The 26,257-nt window shown below is 43.3% G+C and overlaps 1 protein-coding gene and 1 long non-coding RNA gene across 4 annotated transcripts; one reads left to right on the top strand and one right to left on the bottom strand.

Moving 5' to 3' along the window:
* Positions 1-1,324, bottom strand: LOC142067211 (uncharacterized). The gene is made up of 2 exons (XR_012663930.1): positions 889-1,324; positions 1-615 (listed from the first exon to the last, which is right to left on the bottom strand). It is a non-coding gene; the product is annotated as an uncharacterized LOC142067211 (long non-coding RNA).
* Positions 1,221-26,048, top strand: IL17RA (interleukin 17 receptor A). 3 transcript variants are annotated; one of them, XM_075115635.1, is made up of 13 exons: positions 1,221-1,408; positions 10,294-10,318; positions 13,198-13,344; positions 14,230-14,354; positions 15,407-15,533; positions 17,483-17,530; positions 17,624-17,781; positions 19,005-19,082; positions 19,517-19,592; positions 19,677-19,691; positions 21,222-21,323; positions 22,359-22,400; positions 23,023-26,048. In XM_075115635.1, exons 1-13 carry the CDS (start codon positions 1,286-1,288, stop codon positions 24,537-24,539), a joined length of 2,583 nt encoding a protein of 860 aa, XP_074971736.1. In that variant the 5' UTR covers positions 1,221-1,285; the 3' UTR covers positions 24,540-26,048. The 3 variants fall into 3 exon arrangements, with proteins under 3 accessions (XP_074971736.1, XP_074971744.1, XP_074971726.1); XM_075115643.1 differs by lacking the exon at positions 19,677-19,691; XM_075115625.1 differs by lacking the exon at positions 19,677-19,691 and having other exon boundaries at positions 1,222-1,408; positions 19,517-19,602; positions 21,217-21,323.
* Positions 26,049-26,257: the final 209 nt, after the last annotated feature.

The raw sequence follows: 26,257 nt of genomic DNA, 5'->3' as shown, positions 1-26,257 counted from the left end.
TAATGGGATGACAATAAGCAACACACCACGCATTTATTTTTTCCTTGAACAAATTATTTCTACCATGGTTATCAAGCAATTACGCTGCAACGCCAGCTGAACACTGTATTTCCTGTCACAGCCCTGTAAGTTATAGCATACTCAGTCCAAGTGCATTGGTATAATAAGATCAAGCAAAATAATGTCTAAAGAAAAAAAATGTTTTTCTTCAATTACATGTATATATTTTTTTTCCCTGACTTGCACACAATTGTCAGAACTGCAGGCTTTGCTGCTACTATTAATTAGTGGCATCACAAAACGATAAAACCCAGGAGGTGATTAAAACCTGTAGATGTCATCAGCGTAAGGCGTTGGAAAGGCAGAATGATTACAGAAACCTCATTCTCTCCAGGCTCAGACCAGCCCTCAGTTAGACGGTTGCCACCACAAAACCATACGAAACCGCCATGCTCTCAGCTGTCTGTCAAAGTCCAGCAAACCGGCAAGCTTTGCTGAAAAGCTTGCTGAGCTGGAAATCCGGCTGAGTTCCCCAGGGCCGGGCTACAGCTTTGTGCGAAAACGACGAGGTGAAAACCATGGCAAAAACCCAGGTGAAAGCCGGCTGTGGGTGTCCTGCACTGTGAAGAACGATGCAAAACCCCGAGTGAAACCTGTGAGACAGCTGAAAGGCGGTGAGCATCGTGATCAAGTAAAAGGTTTGCACGGCCCCGTCAATTGGGTGCATTTAGAATAGTCCCAGGACAGGAAAAATAGAACGTACACCTGTAATGCTTTTTATTGGGTAGTTGCAGAGCACTGCTGATGTCAGTTTTTAACGCTGATGGTATTTACCCGACGCCAAAGGTGTGAACCAGGGAGGACGAGTGCGCTGACCCCTCCATTTACCCGTGAACGCGAAGACAAAACCCAGGTGAAACCACGTTTGGCTCCGCGGCGGCGACCGCTGCCCACGGAACTGCCACCCGTCGGGAGTCACTCGAGGCTCACGGCAACCCGAAGCAGGCCGGGGACGCCAGGAAACCCGCCACCGCCGCCCACCCGCCTCGGGCGCAGGCCCGGGAGGCTGCATCGATCCCCCGGCCCGCTCCGCTCCTCAGGCCTCGCCCTCCCCGGGAAACAACCGGCCCAACGGCTCCTTGCGGCGGACGGGCTCCCGGGACGGTGCCGTTACCCCGCCCCGACGCCGCCTTAGCACCGCCCCGGCCCCGCCTCAGGTGAGGGCCGGCACCGCCCCGCGCCCAGGTTGGAGCCCGGAAGCCCCGAGGCCGTTGGCGGCGGGGCCATGGCGGGTGCGGGGCCGCGGCGGCTGCCCCTGCTGTTCTTTCTCCTCCTCCTCATCTCGCCCACCGGCGCAGCCCTACGGCTTCTGCTGGGTGCCGCGCCGCCCTTCACCTGCTCGCAGCCGGTAAGCGCGGTGGGGCGGGGAGTGCCGGGAAGCCGGAGGCGCCGGTAGGCAGGCAAGCAGGCGGCGGGGCCGGGCGGGGCGCAGGGCTGGTGGCACCCCCGCGGCCCCCGGAGCGGGCCGGGCCCGGCGGCAGGGCCGGGGAGGCGGGGGCTTCCCGCTTCCTGCCGTGTCTCCCGCCGCCAGTGGCCGGTGTGCCGGGGTGGCCGGGATGTGGGGGTGCGGGAGCGGTTTCCCCGCCGGATGGGCTGGCGGGGGGGGGGGCGGGACTCAGGGTGGTCTCGCCCGCCCGGGACAGGGCTTGTCGGGCGGGGGGCGCGGTGCCCGCCGGCCGGGGCCGGGCCCCGTCCCGAGCGGGGCGCAGCAAGCGGCTCCCTTGCCCCGGAGCCGCCGCGGCCCCGCGTCCGCGGGCGGGCAGAACGGGAGGGGAGCGCTTCCCGGCGGGGCGGCGGGAGCGCGCAGGGTGGGGGGTGCGCGGCTACCCCAGCTGGTGGTGGGTGCTCTCGGCCCACCCCTGTCGGTGGCGGTTGTGGTCCTGCTGCTGACCTCATGTTTGTGTCACGCTGCGTTGTTCGGTTAAGACACGGTGGTTGTTTTTGTACGGTTTGGGGCGGGGGGGGTGGTCGGTTGTGGTTGATGTGGTCTGTATGTACCAGAGCCAACTGTACGTAGTGCGCAACTGCGTTAATTTAATGTTAAACTAGAATTATAAATACCGTGGAATTAGCCTGGCCATGCGTTGGCTGCCAGGAAACGCCTGTCACTAAACTCTGTGAGGGGCCGTAGCTGGGGCTGAGATTTGCCAAAACTGCCTGAAGTTACTGAGCAGGATGTGAGTCTTTGCTAATAGCTGAGGTTGCCTAACGTCGTAAATGTTTTAACCTGTTCCTTGCAGCTGAGGGGTTTTTAGGAGGAAGCAGGGAATCCCTGCTGAAGGAGGAGGTAAACAAGCATTGTATGTACTTGAAATTTTGAAAAGGCAGATTTTGGTTGCCTTTGCTCCCTGTGAAACCAGCCAGAGAGGATATAGGTTGACAGGTGCAGATGTGGTGTCTATGAAAAAGTGAACTAATCAACCTGAGCTAACTTTGGCTCCCCACGGTATGAACTCCGAGCTGGTTTTTCTCTCTCTGAAGGTTTTTGGGGTTGGGGTTTTTTTTTTTTCCTTTGGTCTAAGATACATGTAAAGAGAAAGTAGGAGTGGAAAGAGATCTGGTTTTGCTTTTTATTTCTGTTAACAATAGCACTGCATGCATAAACAGGATAATGGTCAGCTGTCTTGTAAGCTAGAAAGTTTTATATGTTGTGATGCACTTTCAGCAGTCTAAAGAAGGCAGCTAGTCAGATGTAGCTGTAGACGTATGTAAATCAAAATGTGTCCTTTGGGATGAAAGCTTCTGTAATCTCTTCCTGTACGTGTTTCCTATCCTTTGTCTATTCTGCCTCTTTTCCTAATGTTTGACCATATACTTAAATGTTGTTTTACCTGATGTCTGCTCTGCTGCCTTCACTCCTATTTAAAAATACCTGAAGAAAACAGTCCACTTCTGGAATTCTGCTCTAGGCTGGGTGTTGTGGAGTTACAAGATGTAAAAACTTAGAAAAGGGGAGAGGACATTACAACATTGCTTAAGCGTCACTACTATGGGTAACATTACTATGGGTATCCCAAACATTGTTAGTCACACAGACCTTGAGTAATGTGTTATAGAGTTTCTGTGAGTCCTTGGATGACTGGGCTTTGACTGACTTTTTCTTCCCGGCTGTACCTCTGTACCACAGGAACTTGATGAGGGGTTCACCCAGTATATCATCAGCTTTCACTGAGGAAATGTGTTGCTCTGCACTCTGCGTGTGCTCATAGATCAGTGAATGTGTAAGCCTGCTACTTTGGCCTTTTCTTTCAATAAGCCATTTTCTAAAATGCAGACAGACTTAAGAAAAATGAGTTGGCTTAAGCTGCTGAGCAGCCTCTTTAGAAGCAATTGTGAAGCTGTTGACACATATAGGAAAAAGTACCATCTGCTGAAGTTATGATAGTTGAAAACAATTTCCCCTTCCGTCGGTTGCACTGTTTTCAGAGGGTGATTCAGTAACCCAGTGAGTGACTGCAGTGTGTCTCAAAAGAGAAGCTGTTGCTGGGCAAGATTGGTGAGACCCACTTCCTTTTTATAACCCATTACACTCACGCTGCTGTTGCTAAGCTCCAGAGTAGGTCAGGGCGAGCAACAGTGCTTTTGTCAGCAAAACTTTCATGTGACAGAGGCTGTTTTGGTGATGGAGTGGTGGAGGGAAAGTGTTGTATCAGTAGGCACCTGCAAATTGTGAAAGTAAAACTAAATGCTCGTTAACAGCTCATCTTATTAAAATGCCAACAAATGGACTCAATGGGCCTTATTCACTGCCACTCCATCAAACCTGCTCAGCTGTAAGGCTGAATAGCACAGCTGCAAATCCAGTTCCTTCTAGTAACTACTATTTGAACATGTCATCTGCAGGAAGGTGGGGTTCAGGTTTTTTTTCTATGCACAGGGGAAGAACATCCCACAGCTTAAATACCCATCTGGTTGCTCACCATGAAGTGTTTAATCACTGTGTTCGCACAGTGAGCCATAACCATTTCACGATACAGCATGCCTCATGTCCTGGAGGAATGCAGTGTTTATAACCCTGCCATCTTTAAGGGGCTGGATAGTTGTATACGATTTGGTCTTTGAAATCCATCTTGCCAGCTTGATGGATATTCACTAAAAGTGTCCGGAGAAGAATTCTCTTGTGAAGATGAACAATGATGGCGCATACGAGGAAGGCTATTCCCGGTCCTCCCTTACAAATGTGTTCGTTTTGCCTTTGCTATTGACTGACTTCTCTCATTCCCCTCTGTGGTATCTTTTTGCTGGGTAGGATGTTACCATAAACCATGGTCACGCTTAGTGCTGTTAAAATATTTCTGGCCTCCTTGGCACAAAAAGGGTTAGTGATCAAAACTACCAAAATATAATAAAGAAAACTTGAAAACTTATTTTTGTGAAGAAGCTTCAACTTTGAGTTTGGTTTTGATTTTTGCCAAGAATTTATATGAGGGCAAGAGAAAAACTTAGAAACAGTAGAGAAAATTCTTTAAAAATAAAAACAATTTTGTAGAAGATAATTGTTTCCTATCAGCCTTAAATAATCTTTCAGCAGTTATTCTTCTAACATGTTCATGTCCTATTGATCTCTGCGTCTTTTAACTAAGGGCTCAGGAAAGGGAAACTGGACTAAACTTCAAATTGGCCATGCCTCAGAAGATAGGTGGAATGGCTCATAGGTGCGAGGCAGATTTTGGGAAGCTGGAGTCCTTTCTATTCAGCAGCTTCTCTTCAAAGGAAAATTGGATGCTTGCCCAGCTCCTGGCAGTTTCTTGCTAGTTATGGCAGCATCCTGTGGGGAAATCTTGGCCTCCTATTAATTTAATTGAATTGATATGGCATGGTGCTGTTAAAGTGCCCCATTTTTTTCAGATTCATATGATTCTCACAGCATATGGTCTGTTCTTTTTTGATGTCAAAAGCAAGAAAAATCTTGGAAGAAAGAGTGAAAGAAACAGTTGTTTAGCTTTCTGTGAAAACATGGCAAGTAAACATGAAAAACTGACTCTGCCTATCCTCTTCTGCCGGTAATAGTTTCGGGCATCACCCAAAACTGCTTCCCATGTCTGTAGATTTGCTTGTTGGGCCTGCAAGGCAACAGAAGGCTGATGAGAACACGTCGATTTAAGCCCCTTCTTCTAGAATAACATGCAGAGAATGTTGCTTGACTGTGGGCTCCATCTTTAGCTTTTCTGCAGAGCTCTTAATTTTTGTTCCTTCTCTTCCCACTTGTCTGTTGTGTGCAGGCTGACACATGTCTCAATTCTGTCAATGCTTCTTACATGCTTCTAGCTTTATGTGGGTGATCAGAAACCATCATTGCTGTAATTTTATTTTCATTTTATCACCTAAACTTGTGCTTGCTGAAGTAGGGATACTAGGCTAAGTACTTCTGCTGACCACAGCTTTGTTAATGCACTCTGAGAGCCAATGTATCAGATAAGTTTTTGGTTTGGTTGAACCTCTACAAGGGAAAACAAGCAGGGTATTCCCCCTTGGTGCTGACAAGGTAGCCAGTGCAAATCTGGAAGTAGTTGATTTTACTGCAAAACTGACTTGTGTTTTTCTTTAATTGCTTTTTGACTTTTGGATGTCATTCTCTGGAGTTACACTTTCTTGGTATAAAAGCGTGCCCTCAGCTGCAGCCCGGTCCAGTTCACCTGGGCAGTATCCAAAAAGGAGATGAGGGTTGTCATGGTGATTGCTTTCTAGGTACCCTTTCGGGTGGTTATATCTCCGCCTGCATTGTGGCTTCGTCTTCTCCTTCTGTTATCTTTGCTTCCTTATGCCAACAGCAAGGATGAATGGTTCTTCTGGGTGTATGGGGCTGTTAGGTCATCCCTGTAGTGCTTTGGGGACTGGGAAGGGTGCGGACTGACAACTGAGTTGGCACAGGCTGCTGTGTGGTGGGAGAATCCTTCCCCGCCCTCTTGTGGTAAACCTACTAAATTCTTGACTAACTGGTGCCAGCTTAAAATACTCCAGCATAGTCAGCTACACATAAAGTGTTACTGGCACAGAAGGTAGACAGGCTGGTGTGGGATAGGAAAAAAACATATGTAAGTAGCCCTTCGAAAATCCTGAGTAGGGTTGGGGAATGGTGGCACACCAGAAGAACTATTGTTGTTTGTCTCTGTAGAAACTAGGTATTGAAAGGTAAGAGACATCTTAATTGTCAAGCCTCAATTCTGAATCCTTATCAGCTGACTGATTGTTCCTGATTAAGCTTGTGGCTTTTTAATGAATGTCAGAAAGGGCACAGCCTCATTGATGCTGGGAACATCATTGCTAACATTTTACCTGGGACAGTAGACCTGGAGGTAGAGAGAACCCATTTATGTGCTGTGCTGGTTCAATATTCATATTGATCCTAAAACAAAAAAGGAAAAATGCAACACTTCCTCATTTAACCATGTCTTATCTGCTGATAAACAGAAACACTGACACTCAAATGAAAGCAGATGTTGCTGCTCTTCAGGCAAGTAATACCTTATAATTTATATAAGGGCTTTATCATGATGCAATTTACAGTGATTACTGATAACTGCAACAGTACAAGGACAAAAAGACTGAATATTAAGTGATAGGTTTTAATAGAAGTCATTACATTACAAATGAAAGACCATGATTAGTAGCCAGTTATTTTTGTTGCCTGTTGTGGGTTCACCCCAGCTGGCAGCTCAATGCCACGCAGCTGCTCATTCTCTCCCCGCAGTGGGATGCGCAGAGAATTGGAAGGGCAAGAGCAAGAAAACTTGTTGATTGAGATAGACAGTTTAATAGGTAAAGCAAAAGCTGTGCATGCAAGCAAAAAGCAGAATAAGGAACTGGCTTCCATCAGCAGGCAGATGTTTAGTCATCCCCAGGAAAGCAGGGCTTCATCGTATGTGAAGGTTACTTGGGAAGACAAATGCCATAACTCTGAATGTCCTCCCTTCCTCCTCCTTCCCCCAGCTTTAATTGCTGAGCACAGTGTCATATGGTCTGGGGTATCCCTTTGGTCAGTTGGGCCAGCTGTCCTGGCTGTGTCCCCTCCCAGATTCTGTGCACCGCCAGCCTACCTGCTTGGTGAGAGCAGTGTGAGAAACATAAAAGGCCGTGATGCTGTGTAAGCACTATTCAGTAATAACTACAACAACCCTGTGTTATCAATACTGTTTTGGTCACAAATCCAAAACATAGCCCCATACCAGCTGCTGTGAAGAAAATTAACTGCATCCCAGCCAAAACCACTGCACCTATTTATGCAAGGAGCATTGTCAGGCTAAATAATTTACATAAGAAAGTCTGATTAAGCATTTAAAGTGTTAGGAGTAGGGTTTTTTTTTTCCATAGCTTAATCTGCTTTTCCATACTGGTAGTTACAAACTGTATTTTTCTCTTTTTCAGCAATTGTAGTTTAGCTAGTTTTGGTTCAGTTTAATCAGCATTTGCTTGCTTGCTTTCTAGGTTTGTTCCATTATCAAAGGATTTAGGTTGCAGATGCTATGTGGGAGTGTTCCGGGGCCGGGGGGGAGGAAACCTGATTTGGGAGGTACAAAGTCGCAATAACATTTCTATTAACTATACTTGCAACCAGTTTTTCTTAAGCCTGACAGGATCTAAATACTCAATGGAGGATTTGTCTGTACATTTGTCTGCAATAATTAAGTGCAGTGTAATTGTGAAAGTACAGTTCAGATTAAATTGTATTTATATTCAAATTTATCAAGTTGATTACCCTACTTGTGGCTGGTTTGACCTTTTGAGCACAATAAATATAGTGAAAAGTCTTACATGCTGTTACACATTGCTGTTAAGTTCATACATTTAATTTGCTCTTGGTTATGTTAGAGCTCCTCTGCCCCAGGCAGGGCACAGCTACACAGCTTTTGGGGCCATTTGTCCCAAGACTCCCTTCTAGCAAAACCCTGTTTGGGTGTTTCCAGAGTTGTTAGTGCTGCAACCTAGAAGTGAGGCTGGGAATCTGACAGTGAGTTGAAAACTTCAAGAAGATCCAGAGTGAAGATAAGGGAGAAAGCAGGTCGTTTCTGCAGGTGAGCTGCTGGGGAGGAAGGAGGAGAACAGCAAGGAAAGGTTGTGTCACTGTTTATCTCCCTTGCCTCCTGATTTATAAAAGAAATGTTGCTTACAGTTTGAAGTAATCAGAATATTTATTCTGACTCTGGGATATTGCCTTAGTCCTAATTTAGTGCAGCAAAGATGATTTCACTTTCAAAAATGCAACGTTGCTAGCTGGCTGGTAGGAAAACTGTTCTTCACCAAAGTTCAGTTCTCAGGCAAACTGTTATATAGACTTGTATATATTTAGAATTCAGAGTGGCCAATTAGGCAGATTCTTTCCTTGAACTGATTGAAATATTTCCTAAACGATAATAAGGTTGGCCAATGTTACACAACTTGGGTGTTATGCTGCATCTTTTTCAATATACCACATCTTGGGTATGTTTGTAGTACTGCCTATTGGAGTGTGGATGTGTTATTTTGAAGGGTGTCTGAAGACTGGATTTATACCTGTGTATTGTTTTGACTTGTGTAACGTGAGCCTGGAAGATATTTTCAGGTTTTATTTTTCATATTTGCATGAGGAGCTTAATGCTAACTCTGTCTGCTTTCTCTCAGGGAAACACAGTTACATTAGCTGAAATGTGTTAATGTCGGCATTATTTTTTCATAGTCGGTAGAACTCTGCTCATGTTTGAAATGTTGCTCAGCACAGCTTGTATGATACCTGATTTAATTAATTGCTTATACTTTGTATTTCCTTGAAATAATAAAAAGTTTATTAACTGATGTGATGTTTTGCTTTCACTTGGACTTTTTCAAAGGCAGGATGTAGTTCTAGCTTGTTACAAACAGACAAAAGCCAGCACACCCATGAAAGAGCAGTGCTCGCCTTCCTCCTCTGGCCTGGTGGCTTGTTCCCAGCCTCTCCTCTACAAGCAGGAGCAGAGGTGCAGCAGAGCAGAAGGGCAGAAGATCTGGTTCACAGCTGACCTCCCTTCCTCCCCTTGAGTGGGTTTCGGGCTGTAGCCAGGCACCTGCGTGGTCGCACACATGCTTGTGCCAGCACAGGGCAAGCTGCAGTGCTGGGGTGTAAGTGAATGGAGGTTTAGGGCTGCATCTCTGGCAGTGATGGTGTCTAATGCCAGCTTAGTGTCTCTGAAATATTAGCTTTCCATGCCACACTGGAGGAGGGCATGTTCACTCCCAAAAAGGCACAGCTGGCTTTTTCAGGCATCCATCCCTGAAAATGTAAAGACAACCTTGGATAGCCATGGCTACACTGCATTAATAAGCTGAGCCCCCCAATACACTTGGAGTTGACCTTAACAAGTTGCAGAGAGGTTAAAAACCCCACTGCCTTGCCTTCTGCACTTGAATGAATTGTATTGTGGCAGCAGTGTGACAATAATATCCACCTTTATATGTTAAGGCATAGGAAACGAGTGTGAGGAAACCTAGCCCTCTTCCTGATTTATTAAGTTAGTGAAAACTTCAGAGTTCCTTATTGCTAGGATTTTGCATCACATTAACCAAGCAAGTTTATGTGCTTTTTCCTGGTGACCGTGTGGTAAAATCACCATATTCTACTTAAAAGACTGGCACTTGCCAGAAGTTTTCTTTTATCTTCCCTGCTTCTTGTAAGGCATCAGGAAAAAGACATGCAATCTTTCTGTTCAGGCAATGCAGGACTGTTCATCACTGTGTGCTAGTAGTCATTTATCAAATTTAAGTTTTTAGAGTGTCATTGCATAGTGGCTTTGAACCCAAATGTAAGATGAAAGGGGTGCCCTGCACTAGGTAACCCCGTACTTCAGTGCAAGCCTAGCTGCAGCGAGCTCATTCTCCCAGTCAGATGGGCTTAGACCTTGCAAGCATTAACAGCAGGATCAGTGCTGTGTAGCAGTGCCTTAAAGCAATTGTGTTTCAAGCAGTCTTTCATGTCACGGTGGTTTCAATTTTCACAGTCCTGTTTTTGAAAGGTTTTTACTCTCATCATCTTGCATTTTTGCCTCTCCAATTTCTTTCCATTAATGTAACTACTACTGTCACAGGTTTCATGCCGTGTCCTTCGGTTTACTGTTTAACAACTTTGTGCAATGTTTCTTGATGGTTAATTCTTCCAGTTTGTATGTGTCACTATTTACCGAATTGTTTTCTTCCTGCCCCTCTTCTGCCACCAAGCAGAAGCAAATTACTGTCAATCCAGTTTCTATTCTGAGAGTAATATTCTTGTTTCTTTCCCCCCCACAGGATTTAAACTGCCTCGTAAGAAATAGTAAGTAATTTTTTTTCTTCATTGCAGTTTTCTCGTCAGATCAGGCACTTTGGGTTTTTTTAACTGGGCTCATACAGCAAGTTCTTCCTGCTAGAATCGGAGAGATGCAAAGTGAAACACTGCTATCGTGCCTTGCTTTGGGATTTTTTCGGTTTGATCCATAATCAGCTCCAGCTAAAAGAGGAATGGGAAGTTAAGTCGTCTTCAAGATGGAGATTTGGGAGTGGAGGGTGGGATGGGTGGAACACAACACAACTTGTTTAGCTTCTATTTAAAGATGGGATGGTCAGTTTTTTAAAGAAATGGGAATTTTAGGATGTTTGTCAGTAAATGTTCACTACAAGCTATTATATTTATGGCAGTACTAGATGAAAAATTAATGTCTGAACTAGCTTTCAAAAAGGGGTTTGAAGGGGTGCAGCTGAGAGCAATTAGTGTAAATTATTGGTCATGAAGTCCAATGAATTAACTCAATGGTCTTAAAGGTCTTTTCTAACCTGAATAATTCCATGATTTGGAAAAGGAGACTAGAGTTACTTTAAGTACCACTGAACAAATATATTGGACATATCAGGTGTAAGGGGTCAAGTCTTCGCAATGGCACACATCTGAAACACTTCAGTATAGTTATGGGTAATGTTCTTAAAAAAGGGAGAATGTTCTGCATTTTTCCGTTTGGTACACGGATGTGTCTGGGTGGTGCTGCAGAGCTCCTTGGCCTTTCTTTGCAATCATTGTTCTAAGCAGGCCCATTTCTGCCTCAGTGCCCAACCCTGTATTGTACGGGCACAAATATTTTTGTAGCCATGCTTGCATGCTCTTGATGCCTCTGCTGCAAATAACCAAATTTTAAACTTTTTTCGCAGAAGAGGGATTGGGCGGGATCGGATTGCATCATTTTTCCCACTGGCAGATGGCCATTGGATTACAGCTTGACAGCATGGCTCAGCCAAACTGCAGCTCCACCATTAAAATGCGGCCTTATTTCAATATTTGGTTTAAATTCTGCCCTATGGTTCTTGTTATGTTTTTCTGCTCTAAGGGAAAGATTTGGGGTTTTTTAGTGCTTAGTACACCCTTTTCTGAAAGGTACTTCAGTCATATCAGGTTTTCTGTAGATATTTTTTAGTAGAATGAGTATTTGAGGATTGTCTAATTACTTCCCAAGCTGTCATAAGAAGGGATAGCACCCACTTTCCACTGTTCCCATCACTGAAAATGTACTTTCGCAGGGGGCTGACTGTGCACTGTGTAATGGCAAACTGCTGGAGGGGAAAGTGGTGCTCTTAGCCATGTCCCTGCCAGCATCTGGCTACGTGCTCCCACTGCTTCCTCTAGGACAGTGCCAATGGTGCTGGGCCTGCAGGCTGAGCCGCTTCCTTGAGCTCTGCTGGACAGAGTAGCCCACCAAGGAAACGGGGAAATCTTTGTTTGGTAGATCATTTTTATGAATCAAATCATCACACTGCCCCATCATTGTTTGAGCTCATGCAAGGGAATAAGTGGAAAATATATCCAAGAGAGCAACCTTTCATTAGCAGCATGGATTTCTGTCAGCTGAAACTGTTAGCAAAACATGTTTTGCTTTTGAGGATTCAAGCTACAAATTGATTTTCTTGTTCTTTGTTGTTCTCTTTTCAATATTACAGTGGTTTAGTGTGGATGCAACAAGTAGTGAAAGAATATCGAACTGATCTCTCCCCAACCTGTATAATCGTTTTACCTTTATACTTTTTTGATATATTCACTGATCACACTAGCCTGTTCATATGATTCATAGATTGCATGACACAGCTCATGTTCAGTAGTTTTTCTGTTAGTTTTTCAGCAGTGCTTTTGTAAATAAATACTGTTACAAATTCTCATTAGGTAGATATGGCCTGCACTACATGTGCTTAGATGTATATTACAGTGTGTCAAGAAGTGTTTTGTCTGAATGGGTCCAGTATACAAAGTGGCTCAGATTTGTTTTTATTGGCAGTGCTGCCTTCCCCTGCCCCCAAGTTATCATATGATCTATCATCGGTGATTTTATATTTACTTTTAGATTGTTGATATTTTTTAGAAAAATGCATATCATTGGGCCTACACCCACCCCAGCAGAGCTATTTAAAACACTCGAACGGTAATGATTTCCCACTTGCAACTCCTCCTTGATTTGTCAGCCTAGCTCTTCCTGTGTTTGTGCTTCACTGATATTCATCAAAGCTATTTTTAATATGCTCTAAGTCAAATGTCTTACAAAAGTCAAAGTATATCATGTCTGTCTAATTCCTGTCATATCTGACTTCATTTTCTGATGAGATTACAGGACCAGTTTTCCCTCGCACTGTACTAACATAAATGATTTTTTTTTTGTGTCCAGAGAGCTCATTAGTTTAGGAAAGGCATAACAAGCAGCTTTTGGAAGCTAAATTCAGATGTATATTCAAATTAGAAGTAAGGCAGTCTTTCAACAGAAAGTAATTAACTATTGGAATAATTTCCCTGGGCATCTGACAGCCTTCGTATCATTGGAAGGCTGCAAATTAGTACTAGTCTTCTAATATAGGTCTGTTTCAGCAGTGAGGTATAGACTTGCTGCAGGAGATATTGAGTAAACTTACTTGACCTGTTTAACCTGACTACATTGATATGTGATAAGTACTAATGGATTTTAAGGAAAAGAGGAAGTTAAGTTACTAGAGTGAGTGAGTTCAGAATATTACAGGCAATTTATAAAGTATTTGCATGCTGAAAACTGCCTTTCTGAACTGTGAAGCAGTCTGTCACCCAGTTTTGCCCTCTCAGTAACCCTGACCCAAAGGGCAGACCATAACTGCAATTAAGCAGAGTTTCCTTGGCCCTGCTCTACGTGGTGGCTTGCATTTGCTGGACAGGTACCTGCATGGAGGCGAGCTGGCTGCAGGTTCCCACATGGACTCCTTCTGCTCCAAGCAGTCTGCAAGTCTCTTCTGACGTTTTCCGTCAGATGGATGGAAACCTGCTTCCTGTGCTTCGGATAGAATGGAAAGTGGCCACTGATGGTAAGTGGTGGTTGTTTAATGTGGATGTGGAGCAGAGGAATTAGGTGTGATCTAGTAAGGACAGGGAGGAGAATTATGACTTGAAATCTTTTAGTGATCTAGTCATGAAAGCAGAGTTTTGATATTTGGGGGTTTGGCTGCTTAATTTTTTCGTTTTGGGGGATGATTTTTTTTCTTGGTGACTGAGTTGGGGCTTTGTGTATGCTGGGCATTCAAGAATCTAAAATGTTTCCACTAGTATGAAATAATGATATTTAAAATGGGAAAAGCAGACAAAAATGGAATCAAGTGACCCACAGCTCTACCATGGCAGTGAGGGGAGAAAGGAGGTTCACGCTCCAAGCATTGCTTTTTCAAGGCATAATAATGACTGCAGCAGTCTCCTGCAGAGGAATTACATCTGTGAACTGAGTGAATGAGAATTGAGTATAGCTATAGTAGTGTAGAAGCAGGTGTGACTTGGGTAACCCAGTCGTTTTGTGTAGCTACAGTTATAAACTTCCTCATTGGTGTTGTCTGTACCAAAATAAAAGCATATTTGCTTTGGTGCCCAAACTGCATGAGGCAGCCTTGAGAGATGGATCTATGCACAACACTGAACCTGTGGAACTGCCAGGGTGTCTGGAAGAATGAAGTTGCCTTGTATTCTGCCCCTTTGTTTGCACAGAGGGAGCTCTTGTCATGCAGGACAACCTTTAAGCTGAAACTGCTGTTAGTCAACCCTGCATGCTCACTTTTTCATAGCCAGTTATCTTTGCATTGGGATCCCCGGCACTTCAAAGGAGTAAGGCTGTGACAAGACTAGGCACAGTTGTAATCTCTGTGGGGGCTGCAACCTCTACATGTGCAGATGACAGGAAAAGGCATCTCTGTCCCTCTCTGCAGCTAGCATCCGGTGCCTGCGAGGGGCAGAGCTGGCTGTGATGCAAGTGAACAGCAATCAACAGATCTGTGCCCAGTTTGACTTTCAGAACAACTTGCCACTTCAGGTCCGTCCAGATGGAGGCCGGGTGAGTGCAAAGGGCTCTAAACTACTTTCTCTAGTCTGTGGGTTTGTTTCTGCTTTCACTGTCATGCAGCAAGGTTATCGATTAAAAAGTGCAGACTGGTTAGAAGAGTTGATGAAATAATCAAGACACTGGGCTTGAGACCTGCTGCTGTTTCCAGTTTGTTTTACACTTGTGTGTAACTGTGTACAAGATGCTTGCTTATCTTGGTTTCTTTTTCACTCTTCCCATCCTTCAGGTTTTAAGAACTGTTGCTTTTGGTGCCTAGAACATATCGTTCTGGATGCTGCTTAAAGCAAATAATTGTAGGGGTTTTCATATTCTGCTTGACAGCTGTGACACAGCCTTCTTTAACTCAACCCTTCCTTTTACTTCCACTTCTTTCTTGTACTCTCTTTCTGTGGAGGAAAGCACCGACTTTGGGGGTGGTCCTTCAGCTTACACAGTGTAGGAAAGTTGTTGGAAAAATGCTGAGCATCCACAGCTCCCTCTAAGAACAATAGGAATCTGGAGTTCATTATCACGCAGAATTGGGCCATAGTTGGCTTACCATCTGGAACCAGTGCCTCTCCCAGAATTTGTACAGCACTGTTGATATGCTGAACGGTATAGATTTAAGGAAACATCTGTGGAATGGCCAGGTACAGAACTATATAGGTACAGGGGCAATTCTAAGTGCTTAGCACTTGCACAGCAAGATTCATACTAGGCTAGAATTTCAGTCTCAAAACTGCATGTTTTAGCCTCATTTCCTTTCAGTTCAGAATGTAATTAAGTGGAAACTCCATGCAGTTGTTTGGCATGAGGCTGTTGTATCAGTTCAGAGATCCCAAGAAATAACTATTTTTCTCATTCTAAATAGAAAAATTTGAGATGGACCAAGGGACTTGTTATTTAATACACCTGAGTTCCATGGTTCTGAGTCAATCTTCAGAAAAAGGGTCATATGGGATGAGGGAATGCAGTGGAACAGGACCAAGTCAGCTGTTAAGTTCAGTGTCTTTATAGGACAACATTCTTATTTTAAGTCCTTGTGAATGTGTTCTGGTTTTCAGTGGAATTTCACTTTTGACCGTTTTGAAGTGGAACCTGGGCAGACTTACCAAGTGACTGTCTACCACCTGCCCAAAGTGGGCTTAAATGGAGACTACAATTACAAGTCCACATCTCTCACAATGCCTGGTAAGAGAAGCTTTAGTTCATCTAGGCCTTGAGCTTAGGACTGTGATGGTTTGTGGACCTGTGTTTGCTTTTTTGATGTTTTTTCTTTTTTTCCAGACCAATGAACTGTGAACAAGTTCGGCAATAGGGTGACAGTATTATAAAAACATGGTTTTCTTTCTGAGCATTGCTGTTTAGAAAGTCCATCGTGTTAGCCTTATCTACAACACCCCTGTGGTATATATCCAAACTGTGTGTGCTACAAGTCACCGTCCTTATTGCTGGGATGCTGTGTCCAGAAGCTTGTCAATTTTCTGCTTGGAATAAAGTGCCTGTGGAGAGACTATTCTGTGAAGGCCAGACCCTTTGAATCTGGTTGGCTGTCATTCCTACATGGAAGACACTGCTACAAATATTTTAGATGCTCATGAGAAAGCTGGACAAAAGCTTGGACTTGGGCCTCTGATTTCTGAGAAAATGCATTTGTAGCTTGTCAAGAATTCTGCTACAGCTATGGCGAAGGAGAAATCCGTAATGAAACCTGAAAAACAGTATAGGTGCCCCTCTGAGGGGTGTTTGAAGAGAAGTTACATCTCCTGGATTTTGTTGCAGTGGGGCAGGCACAAAGATATTTCATCTACATAAATGGGGCTGTAGAGTGATCTTTTGTGCTCTTTGCATGCTATTGCTGCAGCTTTTACTTAATTGTACATATGTCAAAGTTGCCCCTCTGCTTGTGGAAGCTGGAAGTACAGGCCAGAATTTCCAAATCAGGAGTAAAGTTTGGCTTCCAATGTTAAATTCAGATGGGTGAAGCTTGATTTCAAAGGCACAGTTAGGCATAATTTACAAAAAAAACTTGACAGAGCTGAGTGCCTGACCTTTTCTCATTTATACGAAAATTTTCCTATAACTAAAAAGAACTATTGTTTTCCTTGAAGGTGCTGAGCATCTGCAGTGCCCTCTGGCTGCACTGAATGGTTTATAAATTTTTGGCACTCAAACTGGTTCATATTCTTCTTAACTTACTTTGCCATTTTATAACTACAAAGTCATGTTGACAGCTATAAGCATGTGGTCTGTCAGTCAATGTGAGCTGGAAAAGGAAAGGGTTTCAGCTTGGTTTTCAGCTGACTTATCCTTTCTTGTAGCTGGTCATACTGAGAACTTCCTGGCTTTTGTCTTCCACTCTTCTTGAAAAACCTAGTGCATTGTGTCAAACTCAGCAGTTGCAGGGAGCTTTGCTGATTAGAGCTTACATGTGAATTGCAGATGCACTAGATATATTTTCCAACTTTGAAAGTTGGAAATTTAAGACGTGCAATATTTTCTTTCAGCTGTTTTAAGCAAGTTGTTGTTCCTTTTCCTTTGTGTCCAAACCCTGGAGGAGGCATAGTTCAGGCTGAGACTTCTAAGTCCCACATTGCTAAATGTTAAACCTGTAACTCTGGATTTGACTCTGAAGAAAGTCCCAAAGAGCAGGGCCATTCTGCTAAATGAAGCAAGGAAAATTATAAATGTGGAAGAGTGTTTTGGGATCAAGATTGATTCCAGCCTCCTAGTTTTCCTGGGGCAGAATGCTTTTGGATTAATCTATAGCTGTGGCGCTCTCAAGGTCCAGAGGTCAATATGAAGTGTTAATTCCACTATGACCCTCTCTGCACCAGTCTTATATTTGATAACCCTTGCTTATGTTACAATTATAAGTGTGTTGTATATTTTCAGTGTTTTCTTAATTATCTCTGTTCTGGGGAGGCGGGAAACAAACCCTAAAATCAGTGGAGGGGCTAGTTTATACCTTGGAGGAACCAATACTATTCTGCTGCAGAATTTTGCTGCTGCATTGGAACAAAGGTCTCTACTCATCAAGGAGGGCTTAATTAGGTGTCTGGCTTCTGATAAGAAAATGGGTAATTTTCCTAAATGGAAGTACAACGTTTCTGACTAGTCATTGACGGTCTTTCTTGCAGACTGCAAGGACTCTCTAATGAAAAGAACCATCCCATGTATAAAGACAGGTAAAAATTTTTCTGTTTGAGTCATGTAGACACGGGTGCCCTGATAAAATATTTCTGACAGTTGCAAAACTTGAATATCTGCACTACTTCCAGGCAGCTTGTGGGAGCCCAGGATCCAAGGCAGAAGTCTAGACGATACAACTCTGCTTGTGAGCTTTAACCCTTGGATGGAGTCAACCCGATACCAAATTCATGTGGCCAGTTTCCTGAATGAGAAGAAGTGTAAAATGATCACACATGACTTCACCGAGGTAATTACCTTCTTAAATTATCCTCTGTGGAAATCTAGACAAACAGTTCTTTAATGGTTGGTAAACAAGGAGTTGAAGCCATGATGTAGGAGATGTAACAAATACACTTGTATGGCAATTTTCAATTAATTATTTTCACAAATTTTAAATACCTGTGGAAAGGGGAACTTTATTTCAGGAATTTGGTGGATAAAAGATCAAAAGAGGTTTTATAATGCACAGAGCAGTCTGCAAATGTCTGTAAAGAACATGGAAATTTGATATTTGACTATCTAGGCTTTTACCTTTGTCAAGCCAAAGCATGGTGGATAAAACTAGATCAGCCAAAATTGAGGTGCAGATTTTCAATACATCTTTGAAATAGTTTATCAAATGTGATGGTGGGGAGGTGTTAATTCAATTTTTTAGATCAAGAATGAGTGGTCATCTAACAGATGTTTCAATCAAACTGAAAATCAGTTTCTATAGGTCTTACAGCCTGCATTTTTGAGAAGCTCGGAGTAGATCCAGAGTGTCTTCTGACATAAGAAATGCTCCCCTTCAGGCATCTGAGGGAGGAGAAATGCTGAATATTGGGTACCAGTCTGCACCTGTCCTTTGGGGAGGGCAGATTTATTGGCATTCAGTTTGCTTATTCTTTCCATTCATTCCACACTTAACTCTTCATACTGCGTGCACTAATATGTGCATTTTTCCTAGAAGAGGGGAATATACCTTATTTTGGGGTATATATTAGTTATTGTAAAGAATATATTTAGATGGTCATGATATTGATTGTATACAGCAGGTAACAAGGGCAATTTGTCTGTTCTAGTGTCAGACAGAAGCAGCAGCGTTGGCAGCTTTTTTAATTAAATGAGGAAGCTTGGTAATGTTTGCACATTAAATAACTGAAGACATTAACATTGTTAAGAATCTGTAAGTTTAAGTTAACACATTTGAAGTTACACAGTGTACATCCTTCATTGTTTCCTGTTACCTGTGGAACCTTAGCCTGCTGTCTTAATCATTCTTAATTGTATTACCATGTCTGTCACACAGGACACGTGCAGTGGTGGTGGCCAGACCATTTATTTGTTCTGTTCTCTGTGGGCTTCTTGTTAAAAAACAAAAAATTCTGCTGCTTTGGATGACTTCATAGGCTCATGTCAACATTTTTTCTGTTTTCCTGCTTTCATTCCATTTTTCTTCCTTCCATTATAACTTGCATCTGACTTCTGCAGGGTGGACTACAACAGCAAGTGAATGTCACAATCAAAATAGAGAAGAACATAAGAGCTTGCTGCAACTACAAAATACAGGTAGGATTTCAATGTTGTCCTTGTGTCCTTCCTTCACCAACAAGGCAATGAACAGCTTAGGAATATTATGATTTTTGCACAGTGTTTTGCTCTGAGATTGCCTAATCCCTAATTACCTGTATCAGGGAAATTATGGTTATGGCTGAAAGAGCAATTTCTTTGTACACTTCTCTGTAGGCAGTGGCTTTTCCTTAGTGTATAGGGTTGCCAAGTCAGACTGTGGAGTGGGAATGGCAAGCGTGCAACCCCAGGAGCTCATTGCTGTCTTAATATGTAGTGTAAGAATTCTTCACTGATCTTGTTTTCTGAAGGGAAATGGGAATTCTGTGTCCCTGTGCTAAAATACAGGGACTGTAGAGGTGGGGGGAAGTAAAGTGAGGAACAGAATTGCTTTTAAGAATAACTTCTGTTTTCTGAATTTATTTCAACTGCAGATTCAGCCATTCTTCACAAACTGTGGCACAGACTGTCTGAGACACTCTGTTTTCATCCCATGTTCACCAGCTCCAAGTGAGAACTGCTTTTCTGTAAATTAGATTCCCATTGTCTTACAGATGAGAGCTGAATTTTTAATATAACTCTCGTCTTTTGCAGGTACAGACCCATCAGGTAAGAAGTTCTTCTAATACTCTGAAACCTTTCTTGCTGCTCTTTTCCTGTCATATATAACAAATGATCCTCCCTGGGAATGACCCGATGGCAGGAAATGTCCCCTTGTAACACTGAATTCAGAGTGAATTGTGTTAAGAGTTACTTCTCCATGATTTAACAAGACAAGTATTTGTATGCAGTGTGAACCTTAAAGAGCAATTTTTTTAGAGATACTTCACTTGCCTAAAAATCTTTGAGAAACAGTTTTGACAAGAAGAGTCTTAATATAAAATACTTTCTGTCACTTTGCTCAGTGTTAAAAAATTTGCATAATATAAAGCAGCTTTTGGAGAGAATAGCTTGCATATATTCATTTTTATGAATGTCAAGATAAATCATGTGCATAATGATTTGACATCTTTTTTTGGCTGCAACAACACCTGTAAGGAGCTGGTTTGCCCAAGATTATAAAAGAGAAAAACACCTGTATTGCAGAAGTCACTTTCTAGCTCAAATGGAATCCAGTACATAGCATTAATAGCAAGGCTTGCTAAAGCCTTAGGCTACAAGTTGTGAGATTTCACCTAGATAGGCTGACCGTATACCGAACTTTTACGTAGTTACATAAAGGAAGGCCTCGAAACTGGTGCAAACCAGACAGATAAGGTAGCCACAACTATCAGCAGAAGCTTCATTCATTAAGATAAGAAATGGAATGTCCTGCCTGGAGGCAGAGAAAGGATCCAATAAGGAACAAGAAGACCCCAGACCCAAATATTGCTGTTGGACCGAACCATTGTGTTGAGGGGAAAGGAAGTCAGATTGTAAGGGTAAAATTGCCCAGGGGTTCCTTTGTTCAGGGTCCCTCTCTGGAGGCACCCAGCTTGAGCTGTTCTGTATCGCTGTACCACTCAGTAAATTAATCTGGCATATGTGGTGTTGCAGCACTGCTTCAGGCAAACCTAGGGTCAAGCCTGAGGAGAGAGAAAGCACCTGAGAGTGAGCGTGTGTGAGTGAGCAGTTGAAAAGGGGCACCCATCGGCTCAGTGGAGCTGCCTGCTTCGAAGGGACTCTGGTCCTAGCAGTTAATGTCTCAGGTGGGGGGGGTGTGTGTGACTCCCGTAATGGTGCGTGAATGCTCAGGCTGTGGCTTCTCCTTAAACCGTAGACTGAAAAATTACACCACCCAGAATGGTGATTTTTTTTTTTTAAGATAGGTTACATGAACAGCCAGGACATGGGTGGCATGCATGTCAAAGCTGGGTAAACACTGCTGCTTAGATGAAGGTTATTGATTTGTATTTTCCATGTCTTGCACATATGGTTCTTTGTGGAGCAAAAGCATCTTTTATGATGATTCGAGAAAGCAGGAAAATTTTTTGAGAAGTGACTGTGGTATGTTGTAAGGGGGGGAGGGCTGGGCTACACGTGGTTTTGGGCAGAGCTGGAGTCCTTCTCTCTTCGCCCCTGCTGCTCAAGAAACTTCTGTTCTTTAGTGAAACTCTTGTTTGTATAAAGCAATGTCTGAGCTCTGTTTTTATACTGCAGGTGATATGATTATATGGCTCTACTGGTGTATCACTGGGATCTCTGTGTTACTGGTGGGATCAGTTATAGCAGGTGTGATTTGTATGACCAAAAAACGAGCAGGTAAGACTCATACCAGCTAGGAAGAAAAGAGTCAATGCTAATACTGTATTTTTCCTACTTCTGTACCTACTTCTACTGCTGTTTTCTTCCTTGCTGTTCTGATGTCTTGCCACTAAGATACTGCCTATGTAAACATCTTCTGTTTTATGTCATAGGACTTGTACCTATACATCCTAATACCATGCACCCAGTTAGGTCGACTTCCATGGGTTCTGCTGTCTGATACTCCATAGTGATTCAGAGCTCGGGGAAGGAACTTCATAGTTCAGCCTTTTGTTTCCTGCAGATTGCTACTGATACCTTTTCATTTATTTTTCTCCTGCACTGCATGAGAGTTTTGCAGGACACAAGCTTCCTGTTTGTCCAGACTGTAGTCTTTCCCCTGTCCCCCAGAGTCTCTACAAAATTCACTTTTGTAGTATTTTGAGCTTAAATATTTTTCAGTTTTGATGGAAGAAGAAAAACAGGATGCAGAGGTTGACATTGAGCGGGTCAGAAAATTGGGTACCGAAGGACTAATTCCTAGTCCTTTGTGCTGCAACCATAAGGCAGTTATCACAGGGAAACTGCATCTCACTGTCTTTTGGGGGTTTTTTGGGGGGTTGGGGGAGGGGTTTGAAAACTTCTTGGAAAATTTCTTAACATCAAACTTATCTATAAGATGTAGCTAGGGACATTTTATTAGCCTCTTAAGAAAAAACTATCTTTAAAAAAGCCTCCTCTTAAGGAGAGCTAACAGAACAGTTGGGGGTCCTGTACCACTTGAGGCTGGCCAGATCTGGGGAAGATGGAGAAAATTTGTTTTGAGTGCATTCCTTCTCCTCTCAAAGAAAAAATGAGGCAAAGTACCTAGCAAAATTGGCTGTAGAAGAGTCTTTATTCATTTAGTATAACTTCTATTAGGCTTCTCTCTCCCCATGGTTTTATCACTGCACAGTTAATTTTTTTTAACCTAATCTTTGGAAGGTGCTGTTATTTTAAGGGTTTAATCTTATTTCGTGTTTTCAGAACTGACAGTGACTTTCTCTCTTCCAGGACACTGGCGAGGGAAATGCAATGACAAAGATTTGCAAACTGGTAAGGTGTTCTGCCTGTGTTCTATCAGGCGCATGTAATGTATTCTGGAAGTATCATACAATTGTCCCAAAGGGGCCCTTATAGGCTCTACTACTCTATAGGTGCTTCCCAAAACCAAAACGTAGGCTTAGGATCTTCCTGTTCTAAAAGAAACTTTGTAATATCCAATAGCCTTGGACAGAGAATGTGGAAATTGAAATGCTCTGTTTGGCACATGGGAGAATTGATTTGTAAGGTGGTGAGCCTTTTGACCCAGCTGAGGCTGTACTGGCAAAATAACCTTTGCTAATCATCTAAGCCATAGCAATAGAAGATTTTATTTTTTGGGGGGAGGTGGATGCACTCAGCTCTCCAGCAGAAAATATAGCTACATTTGCAAGCCTCTTGAAGCTGGTGTATTACTTGTGTGGTGAAATTCCATGAACCGTCCAGGCATTATTATAAAGCACTTCTCCACTGCCTGGACTTCCATATTAAATTTCTGCAATGAGATGTTGTCTACATAGATTGCCAAAATTGGGTAGTTGCTAGCACTTTTTGTTAATATTCTATGTTGATTGCTGCTGGCTTGCACCATGACAATTTTGGGAATGTGGCTGGGATGAATATTTTTGTCTTTCAGCATCACCGTATATCTACCTTCCTCTGCCACCCTTGAAGCCCCGAAAGGTTTGGATTGTGTACTCTGCTGATCACCTGCTCTATGTGGATGTGGTGCTGAAGTTTGCCGAATTTCTGATGACGGTCTGTGGCACTGCTGTAGCCTTGGATCTGCTAGAAGATCAGCAGATCTCAGAGTTAGGGCCGTTACCCTGGCTTACTCGACAGAAGAAGGAAATGGAAGACCTGTCTTCAAAGATTATCATCTTATGTTCACGGGGCACCCAGGCCAAATGGCAAGCCATGCTTGGGAGTGAGCCTGTATGTCTCAAGCAAGATCAGCAAAAGCCAATGGGAGACCTGTTCACCCCAGCCTTGAATTTGATCCTGCCAGATTTCAAGAAGCCAGCCTGTTTTGGAATGTATATAGTCTGCTATTTTGAGGGGATAAGTAGTGAGAAAGATATACCTGATCTGTTCAATGTCACATCCAGGTACCGACTGATGGACAAGTTTGAGGATATTTATTTTCGGATTCAGGATTTGGAGAAGTTTGAACCTGGGCGCATCCATCAAATCCGGGAAATCACAGCTGAAAACTACACTGATACCCCTAGTGGGAGGAAGTTGAAAGAGGCAGTACAGAAGTTCAAGAACTGGCAGATGGAGCACCCGGACTGGTTTGAGAGTGAAACCGTTTGCCTGGATAATGATGAAGAGTTGCAGTCCCTAAACAGAGAGAGCCAGGTGGATTCATTGCTAAGTGAACCAGGTGGAATTGTGAAACACCAGCTGCGCCTACGGGAGCCTGACCCTAACTGCTGTTATGTCATCAACCTCCACATGCACGAAGGTGAAAGTAGAGGCTGTAAACTGCAGCCTCAGCTTAACCCTTGTGGGGATCTGACTACTCAGACTGTAGTCCTTCCTGTGGATGAGGCTCCTCTAGTTCAGGTAGTGGAGCCAGTCTCTTCCATAGAAGAGAGAAATATACTTGGTCATCATGTAGTGAGTAATGAGGACTGTACGGAAGGAGCTCCTCTTGTGGAAACAAGCTTTCCAATGAGGAATAATATCATCCTCCACAATGACTCTCAAGTTTCAGCGATAGATGACGAGAGTCCTGCAAACCTCTCGGGTGAACTGAGACACCATCTGGATGGACTTATGGTGTCTCTTTATCAGCAGAGTGTGGTTCCTTCAGAGCCATCTCTCTGCCAAGAGGAGGCTGATGAGCAACACCAGTTGGTCTTTGATGACCAATGCAAAGACCAAAGACAGTCAGTGCAGTCAGACCAGGGCTACATCTCTAGATGTTCTCCTCTGCCCCCTGATGACCTTGTGGAGGAGGAGGAGGAGGAGGAAGAAGAGGTGGAGGATCAGGAAAAGCAGGTGGTCTTCCATGAACTCTCTCCAGAGGTCTTGAACAGTCTAAAGAGCCTCCAGCAGCAGCTGTTTTTCCAGGACATTCAACGGAGCTCTGACTGGGGGTATCCAGCTGATGTGATGGACATTGGCCAGTCTTTGGAGGACTGTTAGGCTCTATCTGGGACCTGCTTCATTTGAAATACAGGGATGGAAGGTGGTACTGTGCACAGTGCTGAAATTGCATTTCCGACACCATTTTTGTCCTTGTATTGTAAATGACTTACTGGTGGGATCTTCCTGTCTGTTGCTAGGAGGTAGGATTTCCCAGCAGACCGGTAACATTGCTTCCAATCTCTGTGGAGAAGAAGCAGGGAGTATTAACCACCCCTGTGAAAGAACAGGCAGTAGTTTTGTTCCTTGGGGAAATGCATTACATTGAGTCCTCACCGATGGATGGCAGAAAGATTATTGTGGCTCATCCACTTGTGCCTTCAAATGCTCTCCAGCCATACTGGTTGTATTGCACTGGATAATAGTCATGGCCAGGGTTCGGAAAATGGCAAAATATGCATTGCCATTTGAATACACATTTTAAATATTGTGTTGTAAATACTGTGTTAAAGATGTGTGCCTTAAACTTCAGCTAGGTTAGGGCTGTGTCTACCTGGTTGATAATGTGTATCTGGAGATTTCTTTTCTTTTGCTCCTCCTTCATTCATTTGCAACTGCAATTCCATGGCCATTCAGAAATCTGTGCAGTAAGTGAGATAAACTTTTAATTAGGAGTCTCCATAACTCTCCCTACCTCCCTACTGGGAGGCATGCTTTTGAAAAAACAGCCATGGGAGGAACGGGAAAAAGGGAATAATGGATCAAAAATTGGGGTTTGGGCTTACTAAACAATCATAAGGAGAATCTGGGACTGAATACAGAATTACTGAATGAGGGGAGTCTGGTGTATTCTACAACTCACTGCTGTTTGCTTTTAGACATGTTAGCACTAGTAAGACTTGAGCTGAAGACGCAGATAGTGACACACAGTTATGAAAATGAAAGACTATTTCAGAGGGGAAAAAAGTGTCGCTTCAGCAGATACTGTTTTACAGTGGAGATCATAACTCAGGGGAGGCTGAGCTAAAATGAGCGTAAGATGTACTTATGAGGGTATAAACTCAAGCGCAGGTAATTCAGGCTAATCATTGTGAAACGCTTAATAGACTAATGGTTTGTCTTCCAGGAGCAGTGATGGTAACTGTATCAATTCCAGTGTTTTTAAAATATTGGGCTCCATGCAATAGAATTAATTGTTCCCTGTGAGTGGTTGCATGTTGGCCCATGTAGCACTGACTGGGTAGCAGACTAGTCGAGGCTGGGGTTTACCATATTTATCACAGTTTCTGCAGTCCAGCCCACTGGATAACAGCTTGTGAGATGTAAATACATCCAGGCCTTTCTACTTTGTGTTCAGGTAAGCTTGTCATCTTCCTGTCCTCCTGAGTTCACTTGTCAAAAAAAAAATCTTAAGGGAATTTTACTTCAACTTTTTAAAAATGTGATATCTTGGAAGATAATATGCTCTTTTGACTTGTACCCAATATTGTATTGTATATATTTTGTAATTTTGTTTATAACTTGTTTTATCCTTAAATTAAAAAACAATAATATTTTTTGATACATTTACTTATGTCCTCAATTCTGCAAAATTCTTTATGGTAGTATTTCTTATAGAAATCTGAGGCAAAACCAAGAACCAGAACTGAACTGGTTGGCAAATACCAAAACATTCCTGCAAAGCACTCTGCTGCTGGATACAGGTGAGGGCCCTCAGGTGTGGGGAGCTCATGTTCCTTCACAATGGGTGTTAAATGTTTGTAATTCCTGCGCGGGGC

This window comes from Phalacrocorax aristotelis, chromosome 1 (genome assembly GCF_949628215.1).
Source record: "Phalacrocorax aristotelis chromosome 1, bGulAri2.1, whole genome shotgun sequence".
Classification (NCBI taxonomy): Eukaryota; Metazoa; Chordata; class Aves; order Suliformes; family Phalacrocoracidae; genus Phalacrocorax; species Phalacrocorax aristotelis.
The sequence above is the reverse complement of the archived record's forward strand: the minus strand, read 5'-3'. Positions and strand labels throughout refer to the sequence as shown.

Excerpts from the sequence above, each read along its gene's own strand:
- IL17RA (XM_075115635.1), top strand. The coding sequence starts at position 1,286 with ATGGCGGGTGCGGGGCCGCGGCGGCTGCCCCTGCTGTTCTTTCTCCTC. Across the intron at positions 14,355-15,406 it reads TCCGTCCAGATGGAGGCCGG|TGGAATTTCACTTTTGACCG; the intron begins GTGAGTGCAAAG and ends TCTGGTTTTCAG. Across the intron at positions 19,083-19,516 it reads GCTGCAACTACAAAATACAG|ATTCAGCCATTCTTCACAAA; the intron begins GTAGGATTTCAA and ends TTTCAACTGCAG.